The 15,020-nt window shown below is 40.3% G+C and overlaps 1 protein-coding gene across 1 annotated transcript in view; it reads left to right on the top strand.

The window, feature by feature from the left end:
- LRP2 (LDL receptor related protein 2) overlaps nt 1-15,020 on the top strand; it is a 195,170-nt gene that overhangs the window by 97,250 nt on the left and 82,900 nt on the right. Inside the window, exons 35-41 of the mRNA XM_062196314.1 lie at nt 2,281-2,458; nt 5,162-5,375; nt 5,692-5,931; nt 8,136-8,324; nt 12,984-13,904; nt 14,002-14,167; nt 14,543-14,701. Of these exons, the coding sequence (XP_062052298.1) occupies nt 2,281-2,458; nt 5,162-5,375; nt 5,692-5,931; nt 8,136-8,324; nt 12,984-13,904; nt 14,002-14,167; nt 14,543-14,701 (2,067 nt within the window). The remainder of the gene's footprint in view (nt 1-2,280; nt 2,459-5,161; nt 5,376-5,691; nt 5,932-8,135; nt 8,325-12,983; nt 13,905-14,001; nt 14,168-14,542; nt 14,702-15,020) is intronic.

The raw sequence follows: 15,020 nt of genomic DNA, 5'->3' as shown, positions 1-15,020 counted from the left end.
TCCTCTAAGAGTGATCTGACGTTTCTCTCTTGCACCTTTTAGGATCTTTTCTTTATGTTTCACTGTGTTGAGTTTGATTACAACATGTCGTGGTGAGGATCTCTTTTGGTCATGTTTATTAGGGGTTCTATAAGCTTCCTGTACTAAGATGCCTCTGTCCTTCTCCAAACCTGGGAAATTTTCTGCTAGTATCTCACTGAAAATGCCTTCTAATCCTTTCTCCCTCTCCATGCCTTCAGGAACTCCTAGAACCCGAATGTTGGGTTTTTTAATAGTATCCTGTAGATTCCCGACAATATTTTTTAGATTTCTAATTTCTTCTTCTTTTCTTTGGTTTGACTGTTTCCTTTCCTGTTCTCTGTCTTCTAAGTCTGATATTCTCTCTTCTGCTTCGCCCATTCTGTTTTTAAGGCTCTCTAATGTGTTTGTCATTTGATCTATTGAACTCTTCATTTCATTATGATTTCTAGTCACTATCAGAATTTCTTGTTCCACTAGTTGTTTCATTTCATTTTGATTCCTCCTTAATATTTCACTTTCACGAGAGAGATTTTCTATCTTGTCCATGAAGGATTTCTGTAGTTCAAGAATTTGTTTCTGAGAACTTCTTAATGTTCTTATCAATTTTTTGAGATCCGCTTCTTGCATTTCTTTGATCTCATCATCTTCATAATCTTGAATTGGGGTGTCTTTTTCATTTGGGGGCATCATAGTTTCTTCCTTGTTAGCTTGGTTTTTGCGTTTGTTGTTTGGCATGTTGGAGATATTTGGTTTCTTCACTGTGGTGTTTTTTCTTGTTACACTATGGCTCTATATTAAGTGGACTGTCTGCTTTCAGTGGAGCCCCAGAGGCTTGAGATGAGTATGGACTGAGAGCTGTGTTTGGTTCCTCAGGGTTGAGGGTGTGTCAAAGATGACACTCCCAGGTTAGGTGTGGTAAATCTCTCTTTCTTTTTTTGATTTAAAAGGGAAGTAATTCCGCACAGCTGAACGTAATTGGAGGTAGTTAGCAGGCAAATGATATACCCACAGGAGCCAGAGATCGGAAGCTCTTTCCCAAGGACCACACAGGGAATCTCTGCTGCCCTCAGTGTGGGCTCCAATTCTCCTGCAGTCTCCCACTGGGTTGCCAAGTTAGATGCTAATCTCCTGTTATTTCACCTCTCCCCACAGAGTCATGTTTTTCTGCTAGGCTCAGGGCTGGTGCAGACCTGAGGTCGCCCTGCTTATGACGTATGTCCAAAATGGCGCCTGCTCTGTCTTGCTCGCCTTTGAGAGGTGAGCGGAGAGAGAGAAACTTGTGTCCGTATCAGTCACTTTTTTTATTTTTTTTCTCTCTCTTCTAGTTAGCCTGGTGAACTTTTCCCCACGGAGTTTCAAGCCTCGTTCCCTCTAGCCTCCTCTTTCCGCTTGCCCGCTGGTGTCTCCGGCTATTGAGGTTCGGCTCACCTCGCGTTCCAGCGCTGGTGTGTTGAGTCTGCCGCTGGTGTCCCGAACTTGGGCTCCCACGCTCTCCACGCAGGTCCACTGTGAATCACTAGTTCCGGAAGAGTTTCCTCTGCTGTTTCATCCCCTACTCTTCCTTGACCCTGCAGTATCTCCACTTATATTAAACTTTCTGTCCCCCCGGACTAAGTGTGCTCCCTGCCTATTCCGCCATCTTGCCGCCGGTCAATATAGTTAATTTATATCACTTGATCAATATGCTAAAGGGATTCTATTTCAAAAAATGTGTTCCTTACTCTGCTATTTTCTGTGTTAAATTTCAAAATCCTGCATTTTTATTAGCAGAATCAGATTAGGTAAGAAAGCAGTGGGTTGTGGTAAATGGTAATTTGGAGAAAAATGAAATAAGATGTCTGATAAGTGAGTAGGGAGATCCTTAACAAGTTTTTACATAAGTTTTGGCCTTCTCAATGTGCTGGGTAGTACATGATTGTTTGAAGAGGGACTGACTGCTGATGTGGGTTCCTTTTTTGTTGTCAACTTCCCTGTCTCACCAAGCTCACATTCCAGCCACCAGTGGAAGATCCTAGCCTCCTGTTTTAGCACCATTTAAAATGGCTTAATAACTAGGAAACATACAGATATTGATAGGACACTGGTTAAGTATTCATCCACATTTTATATACATATTGATGTTTCAGACTTCCTTCAATGGGTTGTGAGCATCTTAAAGACAAGAAATAGATACTTGAAATTGTATATTTAATTTATAGATGTGCTTCCTTCCAATTCACCTTCTGTTTCATTAAATGCTGATTTTTTTCATGGTTGTAGGAAACTGTACTGGTCAGACCAGGGAATGGACAGTGGGGTTCCTGCCAAGATTGCAAGTGCAAATATGGATGGCACATCTTTAAAAATTCTATTCACTGGGAACCTTGATCATCTGGAGTTTATCACCCTTGACATCCAGGAGCAGAAACTCTACTGGGCAGTCACTAGCAGAGGAGTGGTATGTGCACGCTTGCTCTCTTGGTCTTTATTACTGAGCTCGTATGGCTGAGATTGAGTGTTCTGGGTTGTCTGGCAGAGGTTCTTAAAACAACCTTATTTGGGCTGGTGCCGTGGCTCACTAGGCTAATCCTCCGCCTGCGGCGCCGGCACCCTAGGTTCTAATCCCAGTCAGGATGCCGGATTCTGTCCTGGTTGCCCCTCTTCCAGTCCAGCTCTCTGCTGTGGCCAGGGAGTGCAGTGGAGGGTGGCCCAAGTCCTTGGGCCCTGCACCCCATGGGAGACCAGGAGAAGTACCTGGCTCCTTGCTTTGGATCAGTGCAGCACGCTGGCTGTAGCGGCCATTTGGGGAGTGAACTAACGGAAGGAAGACCTTTCTCTCTGTCTCTCTTTCTCACTGTCCACTCTGCCTGTAAAAACAAAAACAAAAACAAAAAACAAAACAAAACAAAAACACCTTATTTGGTAAATTGTACTAGTGTTTTATTTCTCTTTCTCCCAATAACGTCTCTCTGAAGCCAGTCTTGTCCTGGTTGAAGTCCACTGCTTTGTGGTATGTGCCTTGTTCTCTATAGAATAATGAGTATTAGTTCTTTTCCTCAATCTTTGTTTTTCTTTAGGACAAATCAGCTTCATTTGTCACTTCTTACTGGTCCATCCAAAAGCATTTCTTTTGGTACTTTAGTGATGTCAGTGCATTCCTTTAAAACTACTCTAGGTTCTCCAATTGTACGGAAAGGAAATACCTACAGTTGGACCTCTGTGGCTTCCACATCTGTGGATTCAGCCAACTATTGTTAGAAAATATTTGGAAAAGAATTGCAACTCTACCGAATATGTATAGACTTTTTATTTTGTAGTTACTCCCTAAACAACATGTGTAACTACTATTTACATAGCATTTGCATTGTATTTGGTATTATAAGTAATCTAGAGATGATTTAGTTTATAGGAGGATGCACATAGGTTATACACAAACACTACTTCATTTTATATAAGAGACTTGAGCATCCACAGACTTTGGTGTCCCCATGAATCCTGAGGGAAGACTGTGTATCTCTTTTTGTCTGTCCGTCTGCCTGCCTGCCTGCCTGTCTGTCTGTCTGTATCTATCAATGGCAAACTTCTGAGCTCAGCTTTCCCTCATGGCTATACATTTTTCTTTAATGCTCTGAATGGTTAATGTACATTTGAAACTTCCCCAATATTGAGTTCCCCAATATTGCAACAAGAAACAAACTGTAAAGTTTCACTCATTCATTGAAATAGTGTTTGACCGTAACTGCTGTGCACGTAGAAGATGCTCAGTAATACTTACTGATCAATTGAAGTCCTGTGAATGTTGAACTGAACAGGTGCTCTTTCTTGCTTTTTAAATAATAGTTGTTTCACACCTTTGACACTGATGCTGTCTTTAAGACATGTGCAGTGGATTTGGCTTTCAGTTCATTATCTGTTCCACAGTTACTGACTTCACCCCTAGTACAGACTTATACGGGTGATGCACTTTGGGGATTAGCATTTTTGCAGCCTTGGGTGCATGTGTGCAGTGAGGAAGCTCTTGTCACCTGGCCTGGTTTCTACTGCACCCCAGCCAAGACTTACCAGCTGTCTTCCCTTTCTATTTCCACACATGTCCAGTCCTTTTGAGTGGGTGATGTGGCTCTCTGTCCTTTCTACTCAGCGAGCACCACACAAAATCCTTCTGTTCCTGCTTGGCTTCTTGCTGTGTGTACAGTCTTTCTCTGCCACCTCACTACTGGGAGCAACTTCTCTCTGACCTTGCCCAGGTCACAGCCCTCATTGTGTTGACCTGACTTTATGCTGGAGTTACACTGTTTTCATAAAACCACAACCAACACGTTTGAGCACTTTTCTGCTTAGAACCTGGCCTGGCGGAGCAGCTCCAGCACTTGAGTTGAGCTTGCTCAGCCAGCCTGCCCTGGCCAGCACTCCCTCAGCAGCTCGCCTCCAGACTCCTGTTCTCCGCGTGTAGCCTACTGGGACATGTGTCAGTCTCTGGGAACATGTGTCACTCTTGGAACTGCTGGACTCCTTGTTTAGCGGGGCATTGAGTCAGATCTCATTTCTTTCTTTCTCCCTCTCCAGTACCCAGCTTAGATCCTGGCACAGCAGAGGCACTCGGGATAGGTTTTTAGATGAAATCAAATGAACTACATCTACATTTGCTTTTCTTCCAGAGGCAAACCACTTGTCATTTCCACTTAAGCCCTTCATTCTTAGAAGTTCTTTCCACTTTGCCAAGGTCATTTTGACTGCAGCTGGATACGAATGTATCAGCACTACCCTCAGCCCAGTGCGGGCTTGCTGACTTTGGTAATTCTATGGGTCACTTTTCCTACCTTCTGCCCAGGACGTTCAACCGTGTTGGTCCACAGTGAGGCATTGCTTCTGCGGCTAGATTCTCACATGCAGGGAGCAGTGGTTCAGTCTCCTTTCCTTCACCATGCCATCTGAGAAAGTTGACTGATTTGCCTTCTGAGCATATATTTGGGGCAATAGACTCAGTGATGTTGGCCCAGTGTGGTGGTGATTACCAAAACAGAACCTAGATATGACAAGCTCTGCAAAGGGTAGAATTCCACACAAAGGTGAGGTGTTTTGATTAGGAGGATGGTAGCTTTACAATCATCTTTCATTACACTATGATTCTGTAAAACTAATATAAATTTGGATCCTTTAGATTGAAAGAGGAAACGTGGACGGGACGGAGCGAATGATCCTGGTGCACCACCTGTCTCACCCGTGGGGAATCGCAGTCTTTGAGTCTTTCCTTTACTATGCTGATGAGCAGTATGAGGTCATTGAAAGAGTGGACAAGTCCTCGGGGGCCAACAAAGTGGTCCTGAGAGATAATGTTCCAAATCTGAGAGGCCTTCGAGTTTATCACAGACGCAGTAAGTATCTGCTGTGGAAACACACTCACGAATGTATCGTGCAATTTCACTCATCTACACACTTTTTATCTGTTGGCTCACATCTGTAGTCCCAAATGGAAGTTACCCAAAGTATTTTGAAAAATAATAACCACATCTTAGGCATGGTTAAGGGTCAAAGGCTAAAAATTAATAACAAAGCATAACAGCTTAAAAGCTGTTAACCCAGCTGGTATGCTTTGTTAGTAATTTTTATAATGCATTACTTGATGACCTGATTTTAAAAATTGAGTTGGAGGCAGGGTCAAATGTTACAATCTATTTGGATTTCTTTTAGATACCACCGAGTCCTCAAATGGCTGTAGCAACAACGTGAATGCCTGTCAGCAGATTTGCCTGCCTGTGCCAGGAGGACTGTTTTCCTGTGCCTGTGCCACTGGATTTAAACTCAATCCCGATCATCGGACCTGCTCTCTATATAACTCTTTCATTGTTGTTTCAATGCTGTCTGCGATTAGAGGCTTTAGCGTGGAATTGTCAGATCATTCTGAAGCTATGGTGCCTGTGGCTGGCCAAGGTAAGCCAGCTCCCGTATAAGCGTGCGATGACTCCATCTGGTGCCATGGAAACATTTCTTCCTGTTTGAATACAGCACATGATAAAGCTCATCTTTCCCTGTCAACAAACTGTTTCAGATTAGAGCCAGTTGAGAGAGGTTCTCAACTTCTGTGTGCATCAGAATCACTTTTAGGACTTCTTAAAGCACAGAGTTTGGTCCTGTTCCCAGATTTCTCTGATTTGAGGAGTCTGGTGTAGGGCTAGAGAATCTGCATTCCTAGAAAGTTCCTAGGACATGAGATATTGCTGCATCATGGAACACACAGAGAACCACAGACCTAGAGCAATGTGGAATACAGCAGGAGCTTGTAAGAAGTGTTAAGATTAACTGTGCCCCATTTCTTTTCTTTTTCTTTTCTTTTCTTTCTTTCTTTCTTTCTTTTTTTTTTTTTTTTTTTTTGACAGGCAGAGTTAGACAGAGAGAGAGACAGAGAGAAAGGTCTTCCTTCCGTTGGTTCACTCCCCAAATGGCCACTACCGCCGGTGCGCTGCGCCGATCCGAAGCCAGGAGCCAGGTGCTTGCTCCTGGTCTCCCATGCAGGTGCAGGGTCCAAGCACTTGGGCCATCCTCCACTGCCTTCCCAGGCCACAGCAGAGAGTTGGACTGGAAGAGGAGAAACCGGGACAGAATCCGGCACCCTAACTGGGACTAGAACCTGGGGTGCCAGTGCCGCAGGCGGAGGATTAGCCAAGTGAGCCGCAGCACTGGCCCCCATTTCTTTTCTTTTTAAAAGATTTATTTATTTGAAAGGGATAGAAAGATAGACAGAGAAAGACAGGGACAGGGAGAGGAAGAGGGAAAGGGAGAGTGAGAGAGATGTCTTTTATCCACTGGTTCATTCCTCAAATACCTGCAGCAGGGACTGGGCCAAGATGAAGGCAGGAGCCAGGAACTCCATCCAGGTGTCCTGTGTGGCCGGCAGGAACTCAGATACTTGAGTTGTCATCTGCTGTTACGTTAGTGGGGAGCTGGACTGGAGGCATAGTAGCATTCTGATGTGAGGTGTGGATGTCCTACGCAGCAGCTTAACCTACTGCACCACAGTGCCCTCCTCAGTGCCCTATTTCTGTTAATGGAAGTTTAAGGTGGAGGCTGTGAGTATACTATATAGTAATGAATAGTCCACAGAAGTGATTTATTAGTATGTATTTGGTGAACTGAAGCAAGAGGGCACACTATTAGTCTTTCCTTCATAACCGTATTTTTTGCAATACTTTATATTTGTGTACTGTGAAGGTATAAAATAATATGCCTCCAAAGTGAACCAGGGTTTTTAGGTCTGTGTTGCCACAAGAGGAACTAGAAGTTTATTAACATCACAAGGAGTATGTCACAGGCTAAAGATAGAAATAGAGGGTGGAAGGGAAAGGAAAAAGGACGAAGGGAATGAAGCAATGGGAGAGATGGTCAGAGAGATAGAAATGCATCTGGTGGTTGGTCTACAGCCACACCACCCTGAACACGTCCCATCTCATCTGATCTGGGAAGCTAAGTGGGGTCAGGCCTGGTTAGTGCTTGGATGGGAGAAACACATCTTGTGAAAGGAGTCCAGGAGCTCCTTTAGCAACAATTGATGATCCTTGTCTTCAATGATTATTTAATTGGGGATTGCAAAACAGTGATTTTCTTATTCTGTCATTCTTTTATATAGATAGTATTCTCCTAGAAAGGGAAACTCTCCCCAACCAAGTTTATCTTTTAAAAAATTATTGTAAGTTCAAAGACTTTATTTTTTAAATTCACTGTGTTATAATCAACTACCATAATTCTTCATTTGTACTCCAATTAGTTCATATTGGCCAGAGAGAGCCTCTTCAAGTGACTACTCAAATGGTTTTGACGTGGCTCTGTTTGTGTTTGAGTACTTCCTTGCTTCTTGTGATATTAAGATATTCCAGGTTCACTTCATGCCTTCCCCTGGCCAAACCTATCATTAGTCATTTTTTCCCTGGAGTCTGAGCTCCTTATAAGGGAGATGATATTTAGCAACCAAGATTTGCCTTATATGTGTGCTCATTGCAGTTGGGAAGCAAATAGTTTTATCTTGTACTAGAGAGTTGGTTAAAGCAGGGAGTTGGGGGATGAGGGTTTGAGAAGAAAGGCAGATATTCGAAAGTTCTCAGGTAGAGCATTGTTTAACTACATTTTCTCAAATATTCCAGGTCGAAATGCATTGCATGTGGATGTTGATATGTCCTCTGGCTTTATTTACTGGTGCGATTTTAGCAGCTCTGTGAGATCTCACAATGCAATCCGTAGGATCAAACCAGATGGGTCTTCTTTTGCAAGCATCATTACAAATGGGATAGGAGCAAATGGAGTCCGAGGTATTGCAGTGGATTGGGTAGCAGGTATGTAATTCATGTAGTGATTTCTGTGCTTGCATCTTGATCATCTTATTTTATGTCAGAATGTTTAGCCTAACTACATGTGCTGAAGATTTGTTTTCTAGCCCATTATTATGTCTTCTGTAAAATTATTGAGATCATTTAAGGTAAGTTGACTTGTGCATTTAGATCAACCTATGCATGTGTTAAATACATGATAATGTATTTCTGTTGACAGATTCATAGCAGATTGGTTATATAATTTTCTTAGCCTAATTAAAACTGTAGACAAAAAAATGGCTGCAAATATTAAATCCCGTGTATTTGTTTTTTCACACTTAGATTCAAATCTAATTTCTGAACTAGAAATGTCTAAATTTTCAAAGAAAAGGAGCTATTAAAGTATAGTTGATGTCATAACATGGCATTCACTTATTTTGAAATTGAGCAATTTTAGTTGCTAAATTCTTAATTTCTTCTTCTTGTTAATGTAAAAAAAAAATCATTTTGACCAGTAAGTGCTTTCTCCGATAGTAGCTGTATTAAAGTACCTGACCCACAATTACATTAACTTAGTTGTATTGATTCATGTACTTCCCACCTATTTTTAACTGTATACTGGGAAACAAATGTATTATAATTTTTAGAATATAATACTAACATATGTATCTATCATTATGTACTATCAAATTTAGTAAATAGGCATCACCTAGAAATATTAACAAATTATAAAAATCTAGGTACCATAATAGATTTTATTTTAAATATAAAATATAATATTATAGGCCGGCGCCGTGGCTCAACAGGCTAATCCTCCGCCTTGCGGCGCCGGCACACCGGGTTCTAGTCCCGGTCGGGGCACCGATCCTGTCCCGGTTGCCCCTCTTCCAGGCCAGCTCTCTGCTGTGGCCAGGGAGTGCAGTGGAGGATGGCCCAAGTCCTTGGGCCCTGCACCCCATGGGAGACCAGGAGAAGCACCTGGCTCCTGCCATCGGAACAGCGCGGTGCGCCGGCCGAAGCGCACTACCGCGGCGGCCATTGGAGGGTGAACCAACGGCAAAGGAAGACCTTTCTCTCTGTCTCTCTCTCTCTCACTGTCCACTCTGCCTGTCAAAAATAAAAATAAAAATAAAAATAAAAAAAATATAATATTATAGTTAAATAAAGCCTTAATTGAGATTTTAAATCCCAATCCTAATTAGAAGTTTACTATTTCTGAGGGTATAGATAGACAGAGTCAACAGCTAAACTGATAAAACAGGGTCAAATACAACCCACTGCTTATTTTTGTAAATGAATTGTATTGTAACACAGATATATCCATTCATTTACATATTGCTTTGTGGATGCCTTCATATTATAGTGACAGAGCTCAGTAATTATGAGAGAAACAACATGTTCTGCAATGCACAAATTATTTACTATCTGGTCCTTTACAGGAAAAGTTTGGCAACCCTGAATTAAAGAATTGGAGATCAATACACACATACATGAATTTTCCTGAAACATTTTTGAAGTACCCTTGTGTGTGTGTGTGTTAAGTAGAGATAGATAATGACAGAAGTATTTTAGTGACAGATTTCATATTGGCTTGTTTTTATTGAGGTGTTTTGAGTCAGATATAGGAACAAAATATGTTGGTATTGATAACCACATAGATTCTTTAACAATAGACTTCCAGGTACATGAAATCAATGACTTGGGATCACTCTATTTGTTTTACTATATAACACTCTGTGTTATATCCACACCATTTCTACTTTTTTGTGATAATAATAAATTTATTTTTAATTAGTTTTTATAGATTTGGTGTAGCTTATAGATTCAATTCTAAGAACATTATGATATTCTCTTCCTCCCTCCCTCCCATCTACTCTCCACTTCTTTCTTCCTTTCTTTTCAGTTGGCTGTACATATGTGGATTAATTTCTGGGCTCTCTATTCTGCTCCATTGATCTCTGTGTTGGTTTTTATGCTAGTATCATGCTGTTTTTTTTTTTTAAAGATTTATTTATTTGAAAGACAGAGTTACAGAGGCAGAGAGAGAGAGAGAGAGAGAGAGAGAGAAAGAGAGAGAAAGAGAGGTCTTCCATTCACTGGTTCACTCCCCAGACGGCCCCAAGAGCCTGAGCAGCTGAAGCTAGGAGCAAGGAGCCTCCTCCAGTTCTCCCATGCAGGTCCAGGGGCCCAAGGACCTGGGCAATCCTCCAGTGTCTTCCCAGACCATAGAAGAGAGCTGGATTGGAAGTGGAGCAGCTGGAACTTGAACTGGTACCCATATGGGATGCCGGTAGTACATCCATATTAATTTTAGGATTGCTTTTTCTAATTCTGTAAAGAATATCATTGATATTTTGATAGAGATTACATTGAATCTGGAGCTTGCTTTAGATAGTAAAGACATTGTAATGATATTGATTCTTCCAATCCATGAGCAAAGAATATCTTTCCATTTTTTGTGTCCTTGATGATTTCTTTCATCAGTGTTTGTAGAGAATATTTGCTGAGATATTTCACTTATGTTAAATCTATTCCTAAATATTTGGTTTTCTGTGGCTATTGTGAATGGGATTTCTTGATTTCTCTTTCTGTGAGTTCATCATTAGCATACAGAAAGTTACTTTTTGGTATGTTTATTTTGTAACCTACAACTTTACTGAATCTATTTATCAGTTCTAACAGCTTTTTGGTGAGTGTTTAGGTTTTTTCATGTAGCTCATCATGTCATCTGCAAATATGGATAATTTGACTTCTTCTTTTCCAATTTTGTTGCCATTTCTTCTCTCTAATTGCTTTTGCTAAAACTTCCAGTACTATATTGAATAAGAGTGGTGAAAGTGGGCATCTTTGTATTATTCTAGATCTGAGGGGAAATGCTTCCAGCTTTTCCCACTATATGTGATCTCGGCTGTTGGTTTATAATATATTTTTGAGGAATGTTCTTTCTATGCCTACTTTGTGGAGGTTTTTTTTTTTTTATCATGAAGGGGTTTTGAATCTTATCAAACACTTTATCTACATCTATTGAGATGACCATATCATTTTTGTTCTTCATTCTATTGATGTGATTTATGATGTTTATTGATTTGTGAATGTTGAACCACCCTTGTATTTCTGGGATAAATCCCAGTTGATCATGATGTGTGATCTTTTCGTTTTGGATTCAATTTGTTAGTATTTTGTTGAGAATCTTTGCATCTATGTTCACTCAGGATGTAGGTCAGTCTGTAGTTTTCTTTTCGTGTTGTATCTTAGTTTGGTTTTGATATCAAAGTAATGCTTATCTCATAAAATGATTTTGGCAGAGTTCTATCCTGTTCAATATTTTGGAATGGTTTGAAGAATATTGGAGTTACTTCCTCTTTGAATGTTTTGTAGAATTCAGTGGTAAAACCATTAAGACCTGACATTTCCTTGATGGAAGACTTTGATTACTACTTCAATCTCATTGCTTGTATGGATATGTTCAAGTTGTCTGCATGTTCTTGATTTAATCATGATTAGGTTAAATGAATCCAAGAATTTATCCATTTCTTTGGGGTTTTCCAATTAGTTGCATAGAGTTCTTCATAGTTGTTTATTACCAACCATTGTATGTCAGTGGTATAGGCTGTAATGTATCCTTTTTCATCTCTAATTTTGCTTATTTGAGTTTTCTTTCTTTTTTCTTTGTTAATCTTGCTAGAGGCTTATATATTTTGTTTATCTTCTCAAAATAGCAACTTTTTGTTTTGTTGATTTTTTTTTATATTGCTTTTAGTTTCAATTTCATTTGTTTACCCTGATCCTTATTATTTCTCCCCTCCTGCTGATTTTAGATTTGGTTTGTTCTTGTTTTTCTAAGTCTTCAAGATGATCATTAGATCTTTAATTTGAGACATTTCTCTCTCTTTTTTTAATGCAAGCACTTAATGCTGTAAACTTCCCTCTTAATACGGCTTTTGCTGCTATGTCCCACAGGTTTTGATATAGCATTTCTTTTATTCTAGAGTTTACATTGTGCTCTAATATCCAAAGAGAAATGGACTTTGGATTGGTGGCTTTTAGAAAATCTATGGGATGAGAACACCTCTATTAGTTAGAAAGATTGAAAAAAGACCTCATATTCATGTGAAGCACAAAGTGCATTTGATAATGTCTGTGACAACTAGAGATGCTCTGGCGCTCCTCTATGGTACTGTCTTCATGTTAGAGTAGAGACTATATCATGATAATGTGTGCAGACATTCCATGCTTCAGGTAGAAGAGGAAAAACATTCTGGAAAACACATATTTCAGTAATAGTGAGCGATGATGTTTGCTATGAATTGTAATCTGTTTTAGAAAATGAGCATAAGCACATTCTCTCTAAATTTGAAGAAACACTGTTTTTACTTCCTGAGAGTAAATATTTAGTTTTGTAAACTGAGGCCTTTATTTCTACCAATATGAAAAGACAAAATGTACTGACCTCTGTCTCACTTATAAGAGGTCTTTAAAAAGTTCATAGAAAATGCATAATACTAAAAAGCTATACATGGATTTCAATTTTTTTTTTTTTTGCAACAAGATAAACTTCTTTTAGTTCCATGTTTTTCACAAACCTTTTGGAGTACCCTTGTATTTTGTTCTGAATTTGAAAGGATACTCCCTTTCTTCTTCTTGCTTTTCCACTCATCAATATACTCTTTCACTTTCCTATAGGAAATCTTTATTTCACCAATGCCTTTGTGTCTGAAACACTCATAGAAGTTCTTCGGATCAATACCACCTATCGCCGTATTCTCCTTAAAGTCACAGTGGATATGCCTCGGCATATAGTTGTAGACCCCAAGAACAGATACCTCTTCTGGGCTGACTATGGGCAGAAACCAAAGATTGAACGTTCTCTTCTTGACTGTACCAATCGAACTGTGCTTGTATCAGATGGCATTGTCACACCACGGGGCTTGGCAGTGGACCGTAGCAATGGCTATATATATTGGGTTGATGATTCTTTAGATATCATTGCAAGGATCCATCCTAATGGTGGTGGATCAGAAGTGGTTCGTTATGGTAGTCGGTACCCAACTCCCTATGGCATCACTGTTTTTCAAAATTCTATCATATGGGTAGATAGGAATTTGAAAAAAGTCTTCCAAGCGAGCAAGGAACCAGCGAACACAGAGCCTCCAACAGTGATAAGAGACAATATCAACTGGCTAAGAGATGTGACTGTCTTTGATGAGACTGTCCAGCCCCGGTCGCCATCAGAGGTCAACAACAACCCTTGCTTGGAGAATAATGGTGGGTGCTCCCATCTTTGCTTCGCTTTGCCTGGTTCAAACACTCCAAAATGTGGCTGTGCCTTTGGGACTTTGGAAAGTGATGGCAAGAGCTGTGCCATTTCAACAGAAAATTTTCTCATCTTTGCCTTGGATAATTCCGTGAGAAGTTTAAATTTGGACCCTGAAAATCACAGCCCACCTTTCCAAGCAATAGATGTGGAAAGAAATGCCATAGCTGTGGACTATGACAACATAAATAATAGAATCTACTTCACGCAACAAGTAGTCTCTGGACCTGGCCAGATTTCCTATGTCAGCTTGTATTCAGGGAACCATTCTCCAACTGTCATTGCTTCAGGTAAGTGACCCCAGGTTCACACACAAATGATGGTATGTTTCTTATGCATATTAAGACTCTAACATCTTTGTATGTGTGTTTGCTGGTGCTCGTCCAGATATAGGGACCCCTGATGGTATTGCCTTTGACTGGATCAACAGGAGAATTTACTACAGTGACTTCTCCAACCAGACGATTAATTCCATGGCTGAAGATGGATCCAAGCGCACCCTAATAGCCCGTGTTTCAAAACCAAGAGCAATTGTGTTAGATCCCTGCCGAGGGTAGGCTATGATCTTCTTTATTGCATTTCTATCTGCTTATTTATGGAGGGAGTAAGGCCTGAAATATTTTATGTTCAGAGGCAGCTAGCATATTATTGACTTAAATATGATTCAAAGGTGAAATCCCATTGAGTGATTTTACCTGGGAAGGGGGGTGTGATAGGTAATTCCTTTTGATGATAAAAAGATACTAAGTAATCAGTGTTCTGACTGGGCAAATCCTTTTAGGGCAAGTTGTGTGGGTAGAAATGTAGTAGAGTTTCTTTTGCCATATTAGTGTCAACTAACAATTAAAGAGTGCTGCCATTTGTTTAAGTAAAAAGGACTGTGAAGTTCTTTATGATGAATTACTTATGATTCCTTTTGGTTGACTAGGTACATGTACTGGACTGACTGGGGCATGAATGCCAAAATTGAGAGAGCCACACTGGGAGGAAACTTCCGGGTACCCATTGTGAATACTAGCCTGGTTTGGCCCAATGGACTCACTCTGGACTATGAGACAGACCTTCTCTACTGGGCAGATGCTAGCCTGTATGTGTCTTTGGTTACTCATGTGGGTGTTGTAAGAAGAGCTCCTCCCTCCCCGCTACTTATAAAGAAGAGGGATTTGTATAATTTGATGAAAATATAACATGCCAGAGAGATGTTGCCAAATGTAGAATCACAGTATTAGTAACTATATATTCTAGCTTATTGACTGTATATGTGAAACTTTAACTGTATCTTGAGATTGAATAATTATGAACTAAAAAACATTTAAAGATGCGTTGCTAATACACCTGTGTTTTCAACTGTAATTAGAAATATAATTGCTCAATTTATAGTCAACAGACTGTGGGCAACTAGTATA

This window comes from Lepus europaeus, chromosome 1 (genome assembly GCF_033115175.1).
Source record: "Lepus europaeus isolate LE1 chromosome 1, mLepTim1.pri, whole genome shotgun sequence".
Lineage (NCBI taxonomy): Eukaryota > Metazoa > Chordata > Mammalia > Lagomorpha > Leporidae > Lepus > Lepus europaeus.
This window is presented reverse-complemented; position numbering and strand designations above follow the sequence as displayed.